This window comes from Saccoglossus kowalevskii, chromosome 4, assembly GCF_978046115.1.
Source record: "Saccoglossus kowalevskii chromosome 4, keSacKowa6.1, whole genome shotgun sequence".
Taxonomy (NCBI): Eukaryota; Metazoa; Hemichordata; class Enteropneusta; family Harrimaniidae; genus Saccoglossus; species Saccoglossus kowalevskii.
This window is the reverse complement of record NC_140644.1, coordinates 35,681,235-35,705,415: the sequence shown is the minus strand read 5'-3', so window position 1 is coordinate 35,705,415 and position 24,181 is coordinate 35,681,235. Positions and strand designations below refer to the sequence as shown.

The following is a 24,181-nucleotide window of genomic DNA, read 5'->3' as shown; positions in this document are numbered from 1 at the left end:
GAAAGCATCCGATACGGAACTTGACAAACTCGTCACAACATTTTGTGATTTAGAGTCAGTTGGAGTTCGCGACAAAATACAGGCAAATGAGCTGAAAATTGCTCAAAGTGAACAACATAATCAATACACAATCTCAGCACAGAAGACGGCAGATACATCGCAAAATGGCCATGCAAACGAGAACACCCAACGCTGCCAACCAATTTTCAAGCGGCAAACGTATGCACCAGGAATATGATAGCGAAACTACCCAAGGAAATTATCCCGGTTTACAATTCAATAATCGCGGATCAACTACAACATGGATATATCGAAAAGGTCGACGATGACGACTCAAATACTGGGCATTTCCTTGCCACATCGATCAGTCAAAAAGGACAGCGTGTCGACACCCATTCGAATAGTATATGACTGTTCCGCGGCAAGTAAAAACCAACCAAGCCTCAACCAATGTTTGGACACTGTACCGCCGCTACTCAATTCATTGACATCGATTTTACTTAGATTTCGGTCAAATCCCATTGCAGTAACTGCTGATATTGAGAATGCGTTTTTGCAAATCAAGCTACACGAATCTGACCGCCCACAAAATGAACCGCAAGTATTTTGCTGATAACCCAACCAACGTCGAAATACACACTTTCACCGACACGTCAACAAAGGCCTACGGAGCCGCCGTGTATTTGGTGTCCAATAAGGAAACCGCCTTAGCCATCGCGAAGACACGCATAGCGCCTATTAGCAAACAAAAGTTGACACTTCCACGTTTGGAACTGATGGGAGTCCTAATTGGAACCCGACTTGCTCAATTTGTTAGTGAGGCACTCGCTCAGAAATATTCTATATTGAAATATGTATTATGGTGTGACAGCCAGATAACTCTTCATTGGCTCAACGGACGAGGCAAACAAGATACTTTCACGCGATATAGAGTCATCGAAATCAACGCCTTTCCCCGAGAACACCGTTACGTCAACACCACAGAAAACCCGGCCGATCTAGTCACTAGAGGCGTTTCACCGACAGAACTGATTAATTCCAAGTACTGGTGGCAAGGACCCAAATGGTTGACAACTGGCCAATATGCGATTTATTTGAACCCTCTAAACAGAAATCCAATCGCCATGTGAAACAGAATACTACATCAGAAATCACCTCGTCTGAATCAAATATACTACACGCGGCTACGACCCAATTCTGATCAAGGTGAAATCACCGCTCACTTCGAGTCGCCCACAATGAGCGAACATTTCAAAGTTAACTCTGCCGAACCCAAAGTGATACCCGAAGTAGCAACTTGACTCTTACCGCAATTTGTCACATTTATTGCGTGTAACAGCTTATGTTTTGAGATTTATAATAGTTCTTAAAACTCGACTCAACTTGAACGCGCCAATCGTCTCTGATACAGAGAACAACGCCCAAAAATCAACGCCTGACGCCAACGAGATGATACCAGCCGAACAACTGTGGATTAAATCGATTCAACGTCAACATTACGGGGAACTCATTGACAGTCTTGTCAAAAATAACTCGCATCTCGGCGCTCTCCGTAAACAACTCAAGATATTTGTGGATGACAATCAACTGATCAGAGCCGGTGGTCGCATACAAAACGCGAATTTACCAATAAATACGATACATCCACTACTTCTACCCGGTAAACATCAATATACTACTTTAGTTATTCGCGACGCACACGTCCGACTTCAGCATGCCAGAATCAACGCTACAACTTCAAGACTACGCGAAAACTACTGGATTACATCAATGCGACGCTTCGTGAAAGCTGTCATTCATCGCTGCGTGGTTTGTAAACGTGTGCCATTGAAACTACTCCAGAAAATCAGAAATGATAAAAACATTGAAGGGTTAGTCATACCACACAGTAATAAACAGCATTGTAAACTTACTGTTTATGCTGATGATGTTGAATTTTTCATAACTCGTAAACAGGATTTTAGTTCACTTGCTTACTGGTTACAAGTGTATGAGCGGGCATCAAATTCAAAAATAAATCTGCAAAAACCTGAAGGTCTATGGGCTGGTAGCTGGCGCAAAAACACTGACTATCCTCTTAACATCAAATGGAACAGTGTGGGATTGAAAGTGTTGGGTGTTTATCTTGGGAACAGCCAAACATATACCGACCAGAACTGGGATGAACTTGTGTCAAAAGTGAATAACAAAATCAATTTCTGGAATCACTTCGTTCATAGCATGTCCTAAACAGCCCAGCACCACCCATGCACGTAGTTCTGAAGGTGCAGAGATTGTTGCTTGAATTCTTTTGGCAAGGCCGACATTGGGTTTCTGCGGAAACACTGTACCTCCCCTTGGAAAAAAAGTGGGCAAAACGTCACGCACCTCCCAACGCGCATCAGCGCTATGCGTCTCGGTTAAATTCAAATATACCTGTACATCAACCATAACCATCCTTGCTTTAAATTCACACAATCAAGACATATTTCAAAAGTAAAAAAAAGTGCAACCATGCTCGTTCACATCTCAGCTTTCAACTCCACTTTTCTGATGACCTTAACTTACCACTTTATAAATTTGAAAAGGGTGCAATTTATAAATACCTGATTCAGGTTCTCTACGTCTGTCATCATCCACAAAAACTAGATACTGTTTGGCGTGACATACTGAGTCTACCTGAAAATTCCAAGCCCAATTTCCATGATTGTTATAAAGCACCAGTTATTGGAAAATATGGGGACCTGCAGTGGCGTATCTCTCATGGCCCGTTTCCAACTGGGAGATTTCTGTTTAAAGCCCGTCTGAACAGTTCTGATAGTGTCCTTTCTGTGATGAGGTTGATACTCTTCAACATATCTTTTTTGATTGCTCGTCTAATGATAACCTACTCTACATTTTTACGAACATCGCGTTTCGTCTGGTTCAACAAGACTTTCGGATTCCTGGTTGGTGGTTCATAATGTTACCACCCCGTCGCTCAAAACAGTTTCATTCTAGCCAGGCACAAAGCATTTTTTTGCTTCTTAGCGTGCATGGCTAAAGTTGCGAATCATTCTAGCCGTCGTAACAAGCGGCAAAACAAAGGGTCTAGTGACCCTTTGGAAATTTTCAAACAAAGTATTAGGTCAAGACTTAAAACTGAATATGAATAATCACGCGTTATGAACCTATTGCCTAAGTTTATCAATACATGGACAGTGGAGAATGCCCTGTGTCAGATTCAGGATAATGAGCTCCGCATTTTTCTATAATAAACAATTGGCTTACTTGTCTTGGCAAATATTTCAATTTTTCGTACTCACGTACAGAAATGCACAAACAAGTTTAGAACACGCACAGGAGCCAAGAGTTTCGTCCTCTTGGTGCGTTATCTGCAAACATACGCGCGTTTTTTTCTTTTCTGCTAATTGTTCTGTGCTTTAAAGGTTTTAGTTTTCCCTTGGAATTTGGGAGCATGACGTTATCCTGTGTCACAACTACCTCCAGGTCACCCTTGGGCAAGGTGTAGCACCTGTCAGCCTTGGGTGCCAACTTCCCACATAATAAGTTTGGTTGACGTCAATAAGGGCATACGGTTATGAAAACCTTGCACCAACTCAACCTCATGGGGTGAGGTATTTCCTATTAAAGGCAACGTTTACGTTTATTTAAATATGTATATATGTGTCCTGGTAAAATTTTAAACTACATCCGGTTGTGGAGTCCATGGACTTGGGAGAATGAGGTTACCCTTTGCCACAACTACCTCCAGGTCACCCTTGGGCAAGGTGTAGCACCTGTAAGCCTTGGGTGCCAACTTCCCAATTAACAAGTTTGGTTGACGTCAATAAGGGCATACGGTTATGAAAACCTTGCACCAACTCAACCTCATGGGGTGAGGTATTTCCTATTAAAGGCAACGTTTACGTTTATTTAAATATGTATATATGTGTCCTGGTAAAATTTTAAACTACATCCGGTTGTGGAGTCCATGGACTTGGGAGAATGAGGTTACCCTTTGCCACAACTACCTCCAGGTCACCCTTGGGCAAGGTGTAGCACCTGTAAGCCTTGGGTGCCAACTTCCCAATTAACAAGTTTGGTTGACGTTAGTAAGGGTATACGGTCGTAAAACTCCTGCGCAAACAGATCCGTATAGGTGGACAATATTTCATGTAAATATGTATATATATGTTTGAGTTGTTCTGAGCATTTGGCAGGGGGGATTGTAACCTCTTGTAGTAAACACCAGTGTGACTGGCCTGCCAACGGGTTGCTAAGGATTTCATAGGAACAGTTATCAGTCACATCCGTTAATGTAAATTCGTTTTACATACCCGTAAATCAAAACTCACAATACAAAAACTAATGAAGAGGCAATGTGTATTCTAAATTACACTCAAAATGAATTATGTATCACTGGGCAAAATCGTTGGTATACGGCGGGTACATTAGCGTATTCGCACGCGTATATTCCCGATATTCGAAGATATACGTTGGTCGGCGCACATGTACATTCAACGTATGTACGGGGAATACGCAACGTATATTCACACATTCGGAACATACTGATACGTAAATATACACAGCAGTATATTTACGGAGACCGGGAGTATACAGTGCGCGCATTAACGTAACATAATGCAGAACAATGCTGTCTAACGTATTCCTACGTATACGTAGTATACACGGACACGTGATAAACCACTGCACAGAGTTAATACTGACGCAGATCGACGTATACGTAGCGTATACGGTCACGCAATAAACCAGTGCACACAATTAACATCGGCGTAGATCTACGTATATTTTGCGTTAACTCGGCATATTGAAAGCGCATGCTATTGGCTGATTTTTCAGGAACATTTGCATACAGGTCACATATTTTAGGTCATGCTTCATTTCCGGTTAATTATGCACGTGGTAATTTGGTTCTTGTTCGCCGCACGTGCTTGTAATTTTTCTAGGTGCGAGTATTTTGTTTATAAATAAAGTATTGATAGTCTTACTCGTTTTTGCTATCGCAACACATTTATTTATAAACACAATACAACAACCTAGCAATATCACGAGCTCCTGTTACAGTCATATACATGTAAAGATAAAGAAATGGTTATTGCCACACCCATAGCCATCCCAGTGATCAGACGTTTTTTTTTTATGAACACATGACCAGCAACGAGGCATTTTCCCTTTCTTTATCTGTAAGTTACAAGTGACTGTTCTCCAATGACTTGCATCAGACTAGATCGCACACCGCAGGAAATCAAACGCGGGAGGTGATTCACAATGAAATATTTGGCCACTCGATGTTCAACACAAGTAGGATCAGGGCACCGTGAACAGTTTATAATCGGAAATAACGTTTACAGTAGATATACGGTCAACGATAACACATTGCAACTAATGCAATTTCGTGTTAATTAATATTGAGGAGATGTTTTTGGGTAATTGCAAAGGTGGGAATAAAAGACAGACATTTGTGATTCAAGTGATTAAGTATTTATTTGTAATAACAATACACACACTTACAAGTACACAAATCTTCCTCGACATACATAAATATATCATATGGGGTTTTAATTTCAATTTAATTGAAGGTAAAAAATAAGTTCATTTCAAGTGGTTTAAATTTAGTGAACTTCTTTAACAGAAATAACGAAATTCAACAATTAATGCATTTAATGTCAAGTAATTTATAAATTCAATGAAACAAAAGAAATAAAATTCCAGTTATAAGCTAAAAATATTGAAAGTGTTCATTTGGGTAGGAATCAGAAAAAAATCACGCTGGTCATCAAGGGCAATCACGTGGGGTTTGACGGTTACATGGTGGTCCTACTTATTTCTGGGCATGCGGGTCGGTTGCCTCCTTGCCACTCGGTTGTCTTAATCCAAAACAAGTCGTTCAGTGCCATGACCTGAGTGTCGGAGACCTCACAATGAACATTCCTTTCCGATCTTCTTCGCCGTCTTCCTCATCTGACATCATAATATTCACAACTTTCGACACCATCTCCCACATCTCTTGTTCTTCCTCTTTAACTTCTTTTCCCGACATTCCGTCAGCTGCAATGATATAAATGTTATTTATAACTAACACTATATTTATTATTACTGATATTTTAACAAGCTTGAATTAAACGAATTCAAAATTATAAAAACTATAAATTAACACTTACTCATCTTCTCCTTGGTTCTTTCTTTGTTTTTTCCAAGCTGTCACTGTAAAAACAAGCTGAAAAAAACACTCTCGTCTCTCTCTGTCATTTCCTGGAAATAGTACCTAAAATAGAATATGTAACAGTTTAATTGAGATTTGTCAAGCAAATTTGAATAGGAAAAGGTGTTGTATTATAATTTTTGGTGACCTGGACAGTTTTTACTAAATATATTACCGACTCAACAGTGGGAAATGAGATTCAAACCTACCTCCCGCTCGAAATCAAAACGTGCTAATCATTGTAGTAATAACTTATGTATTTTATATTTAAAATTATAGGGGTGGAAAATTTGTTAAGAAAACGCAAGCCAATCACCAAGAATAAAAAAATGCACGCGAGCTGTAGCTGGAACAAACGTTGACACATTCAAGAAAAAATAATAAAAATATAAATAAGACAGCGTGAACAAATAATTAATTGCAATGGTCATATCCCGTGATTTCAAATGGTTGCCTCAAATATTATGCCACATAAAACTGTTGTTAAAATGCAAGTTGGTATGAAGTATTAGTGCTATATGAATACATCCACCCACACTTGCTTACAGGAAGTCAGTAGAAGACAACAGATTTTTTCGTTAGTGTGGGCATGGAACTATAATAGTTCCATGGTGTGGGGAAACGTTGGTCAGCGTGGGGGAAACAGACGTGTTTATCCGAAAATTCATTGTCTGTTCTTGTTTGTGATTGGTTCAGGCAACGTTTCGAGGATCGCGTCGTAGCGCCTTCGTTGTTAGTGGGAGCGTGTAAATGGCGAGAGCCGGGTTACCACAAAAGTTGGGTTACCGCTATCGTCATTTATACACTACCATATTTTATTTAATAAAAAAATAAAACAAGAGACTGTATGCAAGTCTGAAGCCCACTTTACACGAGCCTGTATCGGTTAATTGCTGAACAGCCTGAGCCATTTGTCAGTGTGAGTAGACACCTTTGAAAACAATGAAGGGTCAGACAAAAGCATGGAACAACGGACATCATATGGTATAACCATGCCAACATGAATGACTAGTAATTTGGGTGAAGAGTTCAATTTATTAGATCGGACATCAATTTTCGACTTTCGCATACTTACGTATTTTCTGACACATAAAATAAAATTGCGTATATAGCGATTTACAGGCTATAATCAAAATCGATCCACTGAATACAAGTTATAATAGTTACAATGAAATGGTATGAACTAAGTGTGAAAAATTGAACAATGACTTTTCTATGCGTGTGTGAAATGACACAGCTAGACACGCTACACCGACTTTCAGATTTTCAGAACTTCTAAAAGGGTTGATATTATTCTCTTGTGGTGACTTGGTTTCGGTTTTTAAAATTGCACGCTTTCTTCTGTTTGTAGCCATGACTTCCTTGCGCAAACGATTTACTGTTGTAACTAAAAATCGCATAATGTTTGTGATCCGAGATGCTTGAAGACTGTGGGCGAGATCTATCAAAACTTCCGAATAAACTTCGACTTGGTGAAGATGAGATGGGGATTGAGATCAGTCCGAACGTCAGGCAATCGACAACTACGATGGAAATGGGACATCTTGTTCCTGGATTAATGCAACAATTATGTAACTGATTTCAAAAGGGCTCATCACTTCAGTCACGTTAGCGTATAGCATTCTGTTAGTAGGGGTGTGCGATTACAAAATTCGACATTTCACAGTTTCATCATGTTCGTTTATTATTTTATTTCCACAAGTAATATAGATATTTGTTATTTTACTATTCTGTACGTACTAAAAACGTAGTGTTTGGTTTGTTAGTGACGACGGTTCCAACTCATCCCATAATGATAACGTCCAACCAGTGTATTGCGCCCTCATTATTTTGGACTGTTCTACGGACGCCAGTTCGCGCAAAGAATTGTGGGACACTCTACCACAAAGCTGAAATGAATATATATACCCAAACGAGAGACTGCATCATTGGAGTATCTCTCACGTACACCATAGACTATAGAAAACGGAAATTTTCTATTAAAATGTATTTAGGAATTCAAATGATAGTAAGAGACAAACATTTATTTACATTTATAAATGAAACCTGATAACAAAATACAAGTTTACAGACAGATTCGGAAAAGGGTCGACGTGACCCAAGTATAAATAGGCTTCTAAACAATATGAATTATTGCTTTGCAATTCTCGCTGCAGTAAACAGTAGATGTATGTGACTATGAATATCTCTGTAGTTATTCAATGTTGTCTTTATGACAATAATTAAAGTTAAAATTAAGATTTTGTTGAATAAAGGTACAAGAAAAACATGAACCGGTAAACCGTTGCGCTGCTAAGCATGAATAGTTAACTGATGTCACGTGATGTGAATGCACTAAAACATGAATCGTCAGTCTAGTTTTCACAAACATTTACACAGTACCACATAGCAGGTTCAACCATAGACTGTCTATGGTTCAACGAAGACAATGAGAATTGTGTTCGCAATTCTGAAACGTCACTGCAAAGAGTACTAGCCAAGATATCCATAGTTGTTTGAACACATACAGTGAACAACGCTAAACATCGCATTTTCATTTCAGAGTGTATGTGGTGATATCACAGTCATTCTACTAGTAGAGTGACTGTGGTGATATAGATCGTTTTCTGAAAATAACACAGCGTACGATGGTAAAAGGAATAGAAATGAAACTCCGTGGTCAAACGATCCCTAGAAATGACGATGACGGCAAATTCGACCAATTTTGTTTTATGTGTCTCAGTGAGAATTCATTTCACTTTCTTGGTATGGACTTTGTGGCTATTCTTACCAAAATGTCATTCGTGCCGGAACCGATCAGCCAACATTCACGTGTATGAGACCACAAGCCGACCCCGAGAAACACGCAGAATGGAAAGTATTTTAACACTCGCCAAAATATTTACACCTCGTATTGTTCGCATTCATTCACATATGAAAATTTGTGCTTACAACTGTTTTTTAATCCGTGTCTAAAACGTGCACAGAATGGTCGTTTTGTGCACGTTTTCGACACGGCTTATCAGCCACCTCAAGTGCCAAATCCATGAAATAAACAACCAATGTCGATAGAATAGCCTAGGTGTTAAAAATGGATTAAGTACTGGCAAACCAACTTCTGGATAGGTATGTTTCTAAACGCTTGCTTTTTGGCTGATTTAGTCATCTTTTCTGAACTCAGAAGCCCCCAAAACCTAATATTACATGTGACAACGAAACAAATCCGTCGAGATTTCACGTTTCCCCGTGATAAGGATCTGGCTGTTCCCTTCTCTACACTCCCTCCCTTAGTACTGGTACTACCATGGATTAGTACCTTCCATGGTACTACCAACTCTAACCGTGTCGCCATTTCGTGACGCATGTCAAGCTATAAATGAGCATCAATACTCATTTCGCCCAATATTTTGCTTTTATAACATTTTAATCAACAACATATTGCTTAATTTCCGACCGGTAAAACGACCATGTTTTTATCCCTTTTTTTTTCTCACTCGTTTATTAAAAACACTGACCGCTGGTTCAAACACTGAACACTGGCACATGAGTTGTCGAAATGGTTGTTTTAGTACTAAAGTTTGAGGATTCAATATGAGTATTAACCATTATTAAATTTCGAACGACACTTCCAAACCATCATACTTTGTTTCGTTCGCGAACGTAACTTGAACTATGACCTCTTGTTGTGTGAACGTTCCACAACAAGCTGATGGAGCGGGACTGTGTTCTGTTTGAATCCAGGGCTGCTATTTCGTTTCAACAATATGATTAAAGAGACAATTACTCCTTAGGGCAGAGAGCAGAGACACCAGGAACATATTGATGCCACGGCCATGTATTTAAAATCAGTAACATGCGAGCGTGCAGACAGGCGCTATTTCTATGTTCGCGCGCTTGAAAAATTAAGCGGAAATTATTCAACATGCGGTTGCAAAAGCGAGTAAAAATAATGATCGCAAAGCAGAAGCGAGCAGGAGGTTGGGTGAAATGAGTGCTTTACATTCAGGTCCTTTGTAAAAATACGATCCGCCGAGATCTATGTCATTCTGTAGCACGCCAGAGACAGACAAAATGCAGTTTTAAATATTGACATCGTTCGTATTTTTTAAATGAGTCAAAAAATAAAAAAAATGCTTAAGCGATTATCGATCGAAACAGACTCGTTTTGCAAGTTTTAACGGCTACGTTCTGCTGAAGATACAAAACTTCACTTTCGGAGTTAATACCGAAGACGGATTGAAAGTTAATTTCAAAATAAGTGCAAGACAGAGAACAAAAAAAAACGAGCACAGTCAATGGAAAATAGCATAATAAGAAGATTCATGCATCATGAAAACTAAAATGTTCGAGTATTTTGTCGAAACGGGGTACAACCTTAGACAAGAATTCCGGTTGAAAGAGTGTGCGCTAGAGTCAAGGTGGTGAAAGACGAGAGAACATACGAATTCAAAGTCTGTTTAAAAAAAATGCGCGACAGAGAAAAATAAAAAACGAGTATAGTCGGTAAACAATAACATAATAAGATTCATGCATCATGAAAACAAAAATATTCAAATATTTTGTCGAAAACGGGGTACAGACTGAATATAGCATGTACGAAACATTACTGCCGTCTGAAACTAAATTTTATTCAATTAAACAGGAACATATATATTAAAAGTCATATTTGTTTACTAGTGAACCACGTTCACGAGAACATCTGGTAACTATTGTGTGTTCGAAAGATGCGTATTGCGGAAAGAAAACGACTCGTTTGGGGAAAGATACTCGTAGTTCGATACGAAAGTAGTGTCATCGCATCTAAGTAAATATGACGTCATTGTTTACTTGCTCATTATAATATTCCAGCCCAGCTTGTATTGTGCATACAGCATTTGAGTTTGGTGTTACTATACTACTATATTGTCTATGGTTAAACAGGGCCCAAATTGATATGGAGTAAAACACGGAAGTGAAAGAGCTGTCCATGCACTGACCAATCACACAAGAGCTCACAAACACCAACGAAATATTTGTTGTTGTACTTAACAAAGGGTTTTGGCACTAAAAACAATGGAACTTTTATAGGCTTAACGTTGGATTTAGATCGTGTTATAATCCAAATCCCCTAGAAAGAGTTGTAAGAACATATTTTCATATGTACAAAACTAATAATAGTGGTGAATAACAAAATCTAAATTCTATCAGTATGAATCAATTCATTAATTTAAGAATATAATCTTTTAAATTCAGCTTTAAATCGCTCAACACTATGCTGGTCTTTCACTGTGTTCTCAATTTCATTCCAAAGTTGTGGACCTGCAAATATTATAATTTTTTGACAAAACGTTTTGCTCAGTTTAGGAAGTTTAAATTTATTTTTATTTCTTGTGTCATATAAATGGCACTGTGAGTGATTGGTAAATATATCATGGAAGACTGGGGGTAGCAACTCATTTACATATTTATACATGACAGTAGTTCGTGTTTGTACATATCAAAGATATTGAGTACTTTGAATTTTTTGAGAAGACTACGTGTATTAGTTCGATATGAGCCTTCTTTTGAACAAGATATAACCTGTTTAAGTAAACTTTCATGGTGGAACACCATGCTAGAATTCCATAGCTCAGATATAGAACGATTAAAGTTGAATATAATGTAAACAATGTGTGCTCAGGTAGGAAGTGTTTTACTCTGTTAAGAACACCAATATTTCTTGAGCACACAGAGAGAATATAGTCAATGTGTTGCTTCCATGATAGGTTTTCATATATACGGATACCAAGAAAATTTGTATCATGAACCCGGTCCAATGAAGTTGAATCAAGTTTTACACCAATATTAATATCTGGTCTAGTATTTCTGACAGTACCCATTAACATGCAGTTAGTTTTTTTAATGTGTACAGAAAGTTTATTGGCTTTAAACCACTTGCTAACATAGCAATTTCCTCCTTTATTACCCTCTCAATCATCCCAATATTATCATATGAAGAATATAGGCTAGTATCATCAGCATATATTATAAGATTTTGATGAATGATGAATATCATTAATGGATAAAATAAAAAGTAGAGGGCTCAAAATTGACCCATGTGGCACCCCATATTTAATTGGTTTGGAAGAAGAATGTATGGAATCATAACACACTTGTTGTTTTCTGTTCCTCAAATAATCTCTGAACCAGTCATATACAACTCCTCTAAACCCATAATACCTCAATTCATCCAATAATATATCATGATTGATAGTGTCAAATGCTTTTGATAGGTCCATATAAACTCAAATTGTATAATCATTAACATTCACTGATTGAGTTACTTCATTTATTAAATCAATAATTGCCAGATTTGTAGAGTGTTTTGGTCGAAATCAAAACTGATGCTTGTACAAAATATTATTTTCGTTAATAAATTTAATACATCTATTAAAAACGAGACGCTCAAAGATCTAAAAAAAATGGTTAAAACTGATACCGGTCTGTAGTTTGATAAAAGGTGAGTATTATTTTTTGTGTGGATCGGAATAACTTTAGCTATCTTCATCGGAGACTATACCAGTGGTTAAAGAGTCATTAAAATGGTAGCCAATGAATAAGCAATATATATTAATTAATTTCTTAATGACATAGGCACTAATACAATCATGACCAGGACTTTTGTTAGCATCAAGCTTATTGACAATTGAAATAATGTCCATTGTAGAAACTGGAACAAAATACACAGTTGTATTAGGACTATGACTATTTCTAAGATATTCTTCATAATTTAGATTCACGTCATCAATTGTACTAGCAATTTCAGGTCCTACATTGACAAAATAATCGTTAAAACAATTTCCATTTGGTTAATTCAATATTATTGTAAATACACTTTTTGGACGTCTTTGTTTTACGGTTTCTGTTCGATACACTATTTAGTGTAAGTATTTTTAAGTATTTTGTGTGTTATTTTTTATTACCTCTAATAGGTGAATGTAAGTATCTCTCTTAGCCTTCCTACTGCCTAAAGCAATTATTATTTTAATTACAATTACACATATATATACACTAAATAGATTATTTCAAGTTTAGAATATCATCATTGTCATAACAATTTAATTAGATTTCAAAATGTTAGCAATATACAATCTCTAACAAATATTATTATAATCATAATATCTGTTTTAATTAAATTACGCATGCCAACTTGCAAAACTTAAATATGATTCTTTCGTATATATAACACCTATGTATATAAATTGCTAAACTGAGCACAAATAGGAACAGAATGTCGGTTACGTCATGCATGTGCAATAATGTTTACGTTACCTGCTCTTTAATCACTATACTACAACAATGGTCTTGGGCAAATATGGTATGCCTTTCTTTGTAGATATTTAGTGAGTTGACAAAAACAATACATAATTCAATTTCTCAAAATTTTTTTTTTCATAATTAGTAATTTTTTTTATATATGTCCAATACAGTTCCTACTAGATAATAAGTGTTTAAAATTCATTAGAAATATGGAAATAAAATATTCGCACATGCTATGATTCCCTTAAACTCATACACATCTAATATAATTTTGAATTTACAAAAATGTGTACCAGCAATGGCATATTAGATTTATGTGAAAGCTGATAGAGGTCAGCGATACCAGGTAACATTCGACAGTAACACAATATGTGACATGATACGCGTAACAAATAATCATGATATAGATCATTGCTGTAAATACAACAAACACGCGCACACGCGCACGCGCACACACACACACACACACACACACACACACACACACACACACACACACACACACACACACACACACACACACACACACACACACACACACACACACACACACACACACACACACACACACACACACACACACACACACACACACACACACACACACACACACACACACACACACACACACACACACACACACACACACACACACACACACACACACACACACACACACACACACACACACACACACACACACACACACACACACACACACACACACACACACACACACACACACACACACACACACACACACACACACACACACACACACACACACACACACACACACACACACACACACACACACACACACACACACACACACACACACACACACACACACACACACACACACACACACACACACACACACACACACACACACACACACACACACACACACACACACACACACACACACACACACACACACACACACACACACACACACACACACACACACACACACACACACACACACACACACACACACACACACACACACACACACACACACACACACACACACACACACACACACACACACACACACACACACACACACACACACACACACACACACACACACACACACACACACACACACACACACACACACACACACACACACACACACACACACACACACACACACACACACACACACACACACACACACACACACACACACACACACACACACACACACACACACACACACACACACACACACACACACACACACACACACACACACACACACACACACACACACACACACACACACACACACACACACACACACACACACACACACACACACACACACACACACACACACACACACACACACACACACACACACACACACACACACACACACACACACACACACCACCCCACCCCACCCCACCCCACCCCCCCCCCGGCTGTAAGTATTGTAAAGTCCTGAGAAGTATGAATGTTTTTGTTCTCACTCTGAAATCAGACTACTCTCTATAGTCATGCGACTGTGGTCTATGCTATTGTAGTCTGAGCCCTGAACAATCGATGCAATTTTCCAAAACTAATCAAAGCTTAGGGAGCGTCCATAGTACACCTGATTGCGCTGTGAGTGCTCGAGTCTTGGGTTTACGTTGCCGACTGCTTGATTGTTTCGTGGCCTTAACTGAATTATCTGCTGCCCGTCTTCTTTTGGGGACCTTGTACTCTTTCGCCATGTCATGTAATCTATAAAGTTAGGATGTGTTATCAGTAGCTATCTGACGCACAATGAGTGTTCATGAACTCTTGAGTGGTTGGTTTGTTTGACAGATGCTCTGACAAAATGTTCAAACCTTTTTAGTGTTTGGTTAAATTCCGTGAATACTAATTACTCAAATTTAAGCATTTTTACTTGTTTCTCATGTACTATTAAACAGGTTTCAGTGGAACTAGGTACATAGATGCTCTGGAAAAATCAAGAGAGCTGACATGTTTTTAGTTGAAATATATGAATATTAATAACCTAATCTGCATACTAATTGTAACCATTTACATATTTTTCTAATGAAATATTAAAAGATTCTAATAAAACGTTTTCACATATTACATAGACCAAATTTGTTTTTGACAGAAAATCTATGCATGCTAATTACATAAATTGCATATCAATTAGACAAGATTTAACTTTTCCACCAATACTTGCACTTGTAGATGATTAGAGATAAATTACATGTTTGACCTTACTAATTACTAGATTATTTTCTTACCACATCCGACATTGCATCTAATATTACAAAGGCAGATATAAAACCAGGCTACAAGACTGACGATAGTTTAATTTCGGTTACTATTAACCAGAATGGGGAAAAACGTGGAAAGAGTTTCTGGAAATTTAATGTAGACCTTCTTAGAGATAAAGAATACATTAACATTGTCAAAAAAAATAGAGAAAACGGTAAATGATAATAAGGTGGAAAACAGTCCAATTGAGGAAAGCGCAGAAGTCCCAGAAATGGAGAAGTTTTCTATTTCTAACTAGTTATTTTTAGAGGTTTTAAAACTAATATCAGAGGCAAAACTAGAATGTATTCCAGTCATAAGAAACGAGAAAATAATAAAAAACAATATTTATTAGAACAGGAAATTAACCTTAAAATGCAACAAATTAATAAAAACAATCAAAAGGACCAACTGATAGAACTGGAAAATAAACAGTCCGAACTGGAACAATTGCGCTCTCAAGTGTTGAAGGGCGCTATGATAAGGTCAAAGGTAAATGACTCTCTTTATGGGGAGAAACCGTCTAAATATTATTGTGCACTTGAAAAAAGACAGTATGTAAATAAAACAATTGGAAAACTGGTTAAAGAAGATGGTTCAGACATTTTAGATCAAGGAAATATTTTGAAAGAAATGAAACAATTTTACAAAAACTTGTATAAATCTGCCAATCAAACGGTCGGGGATATTTCTGATCGAATTTTTTCATTTCTAAAAACAAATATACCAAAATTATCTACAGAGGAAAGAAATTCGTCAGAGGGAAAGCTTGCAATACAAGAATGTGACAATGCATTAAAAATATGGTCAATGGAAAAAACACCTGGTTCAGACGGTTTCCCCAGTAAATTTAACAAATTATTTTGGAGAGATATTTCACCTTACCTTTTAATGCGTCTAAATGAATCTTATGAAAAGGGAGAATTAGGTAAAACACAGAAACAGGCCATTATAACTTGTCTGCCTAAACCAAACAAGAACAGATTCTTTTTTGAAAAACTGGCGTCCGATATCTTTACTGAACACTGATTATAAGATTGGCTCAGCGTGTTTGGCAATTAGAATGAAATTAATATTACCATCAATGAGAACCAAAAGGGATTTATGAAAGGCAGAAGCATCAGTGATAATACCAGACTAATTTATGATGTGTTGTATCTTGCAAACCAACAAAACATTCATGGCATGTTACTTCTCTTAAACTTCGAAAATGCTTTTGATAGTCTGGAATGGGATTTCATTCAAAAAGCAATGGTCAGTTTTAATTTCGGAACAACTTTCCGTAAATGAGTATCCACTATGTATGCTAATGTTACCGGCTGTGTAATTAATAATGATTATTTTACTGACTTTTTTCAAGTACATAGGGGAGTCAGACAAGGTGACCCATTTTCACCTTACCTATTTATTCTTGCCATTGAAACTTCAGCAATCAACCTTAAATAACGAAAAAGTAAAAGGGATTACCCTGTTAAAAATGAATATTTGCTTGGGCAATATGCAGATGATGCCTTTTATTTTTAGATGGAGCTGAATGGTCCATGAGTGAAGCGCTCAATACCTTAGATAAGTTCTCTATTTGTTCAGGACTTCACCCTAATTATGAACGAACTAGTGTTATTTGGATAGGGAGTAAATGACATTGCCTTGATAAGTTTTTATCAGACAGAGGTTTAAATTGGACAGACAATTCTTTTCAAGTACTGGGAGTCACATTTGATGTGAATTTACATCTTCTATGTGACCTTAATTATATTCCCGCTATCAACGATATTAAAAAGTTGTTTAAGTCATGGGAAAAGAGACACTTGACATTCATAAGAAAAGTTACAGTGGTAAAAACATTAGCAATTTCAAAACTGGTTCATTTGTTGACAGTTCTTCCAAACATGCCGGCTAATATCATCAAAGACCTGCAAAAATAATTTACAATTTTATTTGGAACTCTAATTATGATTAAATTAATAGAAATAGAATGTGCCTTGAATACAACGATGGTGGCTCGAAATTGACACATTTATTATTATTTATGAAATCTATGAAATCATCCTGGATTCATAAATTACTCAGCGATGACTTTTATACATGGAAACAACTTTTTAATGGTCAACTACAATTTAAACATCACTTGCTCAAGCGTATGGGGGAAGAACAAATACGTTATATTAGACATACAGTATTGAGTGATAATCCATTTTGGAAAGATGTATTTACTGTATGGGAAGAAATTTGTATTACCAAAACAGAAGCACATTATATTGTAAATCAACCACTTTGGTATAACCCAGCAATATTGGTAGGAAATAACACTGTAATGTATAAGAATTGGCATCACAAATGAATTGATGTAATTGGGAATTTATTGGATGAAAGTAAAAATATTATGTCATTGAATGTATTTGGCCAAAAATGGAATATTACTAAAATGTTTCTTTAATATCAATCGATTAATTGGAAAACAAATTAAAAAAACAAACAGACAACATGCAAGACGGTTGTCTGTTATATTCCGAATGGCAATAAGAAAATATCTAAAACTATCTATAGTTACTGCTGTAAAAAAGTGGAGCGAGTTCTTTTCTTTGCAAACTGAAGAATTTCAAGATATTTTCATTCTGCCATATAAAACTACGGACGATGTATCATTGAGAAATGTTCAATTTCGATTATTACATAGAATAACACCAAATCCGTCGAGATTTCACGTTTTCCCCGTAAAAGGGATGCTTGCTGTTCCCTCTCTAGACTCCCTCCCCGAGTATAATAGTACTGGTACTACCAAATCTTACCATGTCCTCATTTGGTGACGCATGTCAAGCTATAAATGGGCATCAATACTCATTTCGCCCAATATTTCGCTTTTATAGAATTTCAATCAATAGCGTATCACTTAATTTACGACCGGAAAAACGATCATGTTATCCTTTTTTTCTCACTCGCTTATTAAAAACACTGACCGCTTGTTCAAACACTGAACACTGGCACATTCGTTGTCGAAATGGTTGTTTTAGTGCTAAAGTTTGAGGATTCAACGAGTATTAACCATTATTCAATTACGAACGACACTTCTAAACCACCATACTTTGTTTCCTTTGCGAACCCAACTTGAACTATGGCCTCTTGTTATGTGAACGTTCCACAACAAGCTGATATAGCGGGACTGTGTTTCGTCTGAATCCATGGCTGCCAACTCGTTTCAACAATATGATTATCGAGAAATATACGTGATACAGGCAATGCTAACTCCTTAGGGCAGAGAGCAGAGATACCAGGAACATATTGATGCCACGGCCATGTATTTAAAACGCGAGCGTGCAGACGGGCGATATTTCTGGGTTCGCGCGCACGAAAAATTAAGCGGAAATTATTCAACATGCAGTTGCAAAAGCGAGTAAAAATAATGATCGAAAAGCAGAAGAGAACAGAAGGTTGGGTGAAATTAGTGCTGTACATTCAGGTTCTTTGTAAAAATACGATCGGCCATGATCCATATCATTCTGAAGCACCCCAGATACAGGCAAAATGCAGTTTTAAATATTGACACCGTTCGTATTTTTTAAATGAGCCAACAACAAAAAATGTATGCTGCTTAAGCGATGATAGATCGAAACAGACTCGTTTTGCACGTTTTAACAACAACATTTGGTTATGTGAAATAGATTAGCATTCATGTAGGTCCAATCAGTACTGTTGTATCGTCTATTTCGTCAACCGAACGTTACTACCTGGACCTGCTCGTCAGTTATTATTGCAAATGTCATTTCTTTCTCCCTGGTCAATGAATCCAGAATCAATTGGGTATAAGTACGTTATTTTAGAATGATTTTTATTTGGTTTCACGTGATAGTTAATCTGGTATATCTTATAGCATTACAAACAGGAAGTCCTCGGCATGGGTCAGAGTACTAGAATACCCAAGACCACTCGTTTTGATGAATGGTCTGGGTGTGGCTTGTGGGTAAGAATAGTGAGGTTGTGATTATTTGGATCTTTGAGAACGGATTTTACTATTGAACTGAAATTATCACGTCTAGGGGTGAATTGTTACTAGTAATAGGTGAAGTGATGTTGAAAACATAAGTAATTCATCGTCTTGCGTACAACGCAACAACAACGGTTTATTTTTCAACACAGATCTCCAGTCAAGAGGGTGGCGTTTGGACGTAAACTCGGAGTTAAACCATAGACAATATAGTAGGAAGGACTAGCAACTGCAGCGATTCTATTGTAGCAGGGTAGGCTGGAAAAAAGTTAAGCTGATTTAAACTAACCTTTAACATAAACTAAATGTTTAAATTTCTCGTTAAATGCGTGTTTTTAGGCGGCGAGAGTCGTGAACTCTTGCGAAATGCGTAATTTCGTTGACGAGAGTTGCCTACGGTATACTAAATGGCCGTTGTTGATCACGAGTTCCCGTGTGTAGATGATTTGCTCGATGTTTTTTTTCGGATTTTGATGACTGTGGAAATGATAGTGAAGAAGATCCAAACGCAGTAGACACATCAATTCATGTTAACAACCATGTGTGTGTGTGATTCAGAGCCCGGGAATCAACATCGAAAATAGCGAAGATTTGCGTTTTCTTGATCGTCACGTAAAAGAAACCCTTTGAAACGCTAACAAGAACCCGAAAATAGTGAAAATAAATAAATAATATCAATAAATTATTGTGTTGAAATTATTAATAAAAACAGGGTATAACGTAGGTAGACGTGCATTCAGGCTGAAAGACTGGACGAGTATTCAAGATGGCGACAGACGTGAAAACGGAAGACGGAATGAAGGTCTATTTAAAAAATGCGAGACAGAGAACAACAAAAAACAAGCGTAGTCGGTGAAAATAACAAAGTTTGAAGATGCATCATGCTTCATGAAAACAATAATATTCGTGTATTTTGTCGAATATGGGGTACAAACTTACACAAGCATTCCGTTTGAAAGAGTACGAATAGGTAGTCAAGATGACGACAGACATGAAAACGGACGGATTGAAAGTTAATTTAAAAAAACATCAACAACAAAACAACAAGAGAACAACAAAAAACGAGCACAGTCTGTGGAAAATAACACAATAAGAAGATTCATGCATCATGAAAACTAAAATATTCGAGTATTTTGTCGAAAACGGGGTACAACATTAGACATGAATTCCGGTTGAAAGATTGTGAGCTATAGTCAAGATGGTGACAGACGGAAAAACATACGGATTCAAAGTCTGTTTGAAAAAAAAATGCGTGGCAGAGAACAATAAAAAACGAGCATAGTCGGTGAAAAATAACATAATAAGAAGTTTCATGCATCATGAAAACAAAATATTCAAATATTTTGTCGAAAACGGGGTACAAACTGAATATAACATGTTCTTTTAATTTTATTCAATTAAACAGGAACATATATATTAAAAAGTAATATTTACTAGTGAACCACGTTCACGAGAACATCTGGTAACTATTGTGTGTTCGAAAGATGCGTATTGCGGAAAGAAAACGACTCGTTTGGGGAAAGATACTCGTAGTTCGATACGAAAGTAGTGTCATCGCATCTAAGTAAATATGACGTCATTGTTTACTTGCTCATTATAATATTCCAGCCCAGCTTGTATTGTGCATACAGCATTTGAGTTTGGTGTTACTATACTACTATATTGTCTATGGTTAAACAGGGCCCAAATTGATATGGAGTAAAACACGGAAGTGAAAGAGCTGTCCATGCACTGACCAATCACACAAGAGCTCACAAACACCAACGAAATATTTGTTGTTGTACTTAACAAAGGGTTTTGGCACTAAAAACAATGGAACTTTTATAGGCTTAACGTTGGATTTAGATCGTGTTATAATCCAAATCCCCTAGAAAGAGTTGTAAGAACATATTTTCATATGTACAAAACTAATAATAGTGGTGAATAACAAAATCTAAATTCTATCAGTATGAATCAATTCATTAATTTAAGAATATAATCTTTTAAATTGAGCTTTAAATCGCTCAACACTATGCTGGTCTTTCACTGTGTTCTCAATTTCATTCCAAAGTTGTGGACCTGCAAATATTATAATTTTTTGACAAAACGTTTTGCTCAGTTTAGGAAGTTTAAATTTATTTTTATTTCTTGTGTCATATAAATGGCACTGTGAGTGATTGGTAAATATATCATGGAAGACTGGGGGTAGCAACTCATTTACATATTTATACATGACAGTAGTTCGTGTTTGTACATATCAAAGATATTGAGTACTTTGAATTTTTTGAGAAGACTACGTGTATTAGTTCGATATGAGCCTTCTTTTGAACAAGATATAACCTGTTTAAGTAAACTTTCATGGTGGAACACCATGCTAGAATTCCATAGCTCAGATATAGAACGATTAAAGTTGAATATAATGTAAACAATGTGTGCTCAGGTAGGAAGTGTTTTACTCTGTTAAGAACACCAATATTTCTTGAGCACACAGAGAGAATATAGTCAATGTGTTGCTTCCATGATAGGTTTTCATATATACGGATACCAAGAAAAATTGTATCATGAACCCGGTCCAATGAAGTTGAATCAAGTTTTACACCAATATTAATATCTGGTCTAGTATTTCTGACAGTACCCATTAACATGCAGTTAGTTTTTTTAATGTGTACAGAAAGTTTATTGGCTTTAAACCACTTGCTAACATAGCAATTTCCTCCTTTATTACCCTCTCAATCATCCCAATATTATCATATGAAGAATATAGGCTAGTATCATCAGCATATATTATAAGATTTTGATCAATGATGAATATCATTAATGGATAAAATAAAAAGTAGAGGGCTCAAAATTGACCCATGTGGCACCCCATATTTAATTGGTTTGGAAGAAGAATGTATGGAATCATAACACACTTGTTGTTTTCTGTTCCTCAAATAATCTCTGAACCAGTCATATACAACTCCTCTAAACCCATAATACCTCAATTCATCCAATAATATATCATGATTGATAGTGTCAAATGCTTTTGATAGGTCCATATAAACTCAAATTGTATAATCATTAACATTCACTGATTGAGTTACTTCATTTATTAAATCAATAATTGCCAGATTTGTAGAGTGTTTTGGTCGAAATCAAAACTGATGCTTGTACAAAATATTATTTTCGTTAATAAATTTAATACATCTATTAAAAACGAGACGCTCAAAGATCTAAAAAAATGGTTAAAACTGATACCGGTCTGTAGTTTGAAAAAAGGTGAGTATTATTTTTTGTGTGGATCGGAATAAGTTTAGCTATCTTCATCGGAGACTATACCAGTGGTTAAAGAGTCATTAAATTGGTAGCCAATGAATAAGCAATATATATTAATTAATTTCTTAATGACATAGGCACTAATACAATCATGACCAGGACTTTTGTTAGCATCAAGCTTATTGACAATTGAAATAATGTCCATTGTAGAAACTGGAACAAAATACACAGTTGTATTAGGACTATGACTATTTCTAAGATATTCTTCATAATTTAGATTCACGTCATCAATTGTACTAGCAATTTCAGGTCCTACATTGACAAAATAATCGTTAAAACAATTTCCATTTGGTTAATTCAATATTATTATAAATACACTTTTTGGACGTCTTTGTTTTACGGTTTCTGTTCAATACACTATTTAGTGTAAGTATTTTTAAGTATTTTGTGTGTTATTTTTTATTACCTCTAATAGGTGAATGTAAGTATCTCTCTTAGCCTTCCTACTGCCTAAAGCAATTATTATTTTAATTACAATTACACATATATATACACTAAATAGATTATTTCAAGTTTAGAATATCATCATTGTCATAACAATTTAATTAGATTTCAAAATGTTAGCAATATACAATCTCTAACAAATATTATTATAATCATAATATCTGTTTTAATTAAATTACGCATGCCAACTTGCAAAACTTAAATATGATTCTTTCGTATATATAACACCTATGTATATAAATTGCTAAACTGAGCACAAATAGGAACAGAATGTCGGTTACGTCATGCATGTGCAATAATGTTTACGTTACCTGCTCTTTAATCACTATACTACAACAATGGTCTTGGGCAAATATGGTATGCCTTTCTTTGTAGATATTTAGTGAGTTGACAAAAACAATACATAATTCAATTTCTCACAATTTTTTTTTTCATAATTAGTAATTTTTGTATATATGTCCAATACAGTTCCTACTAGATAATAAGTGTTTAAAATTCATTAGAAATATGGAAATAAAATATTCGCACATGCTATGATTCCCTTAAACTCATACACATCTAATATAATTTTGAATTTACAAAAATGTGTACCAGCAATGGCATATTAGATTTATGTGAAAGCTGATAGAGGTCAGCGATACCAGGTAACATTCGACAGTAACACAATATGTGACATGATACGCGTAACAAATAATCATGATATAGATCATTGCTGTAAATACAATTTGCATACTTTGCAAAAAATA

The 24,181-nt window shown here is 36.4% G+C and overlaps 1 protein-coding gene across 1 annotated transcript; it reads left to right on the top strand.

Moving 5' to 3' along the window:
• Positions 1-590: 590 nt before the first annotated feature.
• Positions 591-1,130, top strand: LOC146747368 (uncharacterized). Its single transcript, XM_085498402.1, has one exon. It carries the CDS (start codon positions 591-593, stop codon positions 1,128-1,130), a length of 540 nt encoding a protein of 179 aa, XP_085354528.1.
• The last annotated feature ends 23,051 nt before the right edge of the window (positions 1,131-24,181 follow it).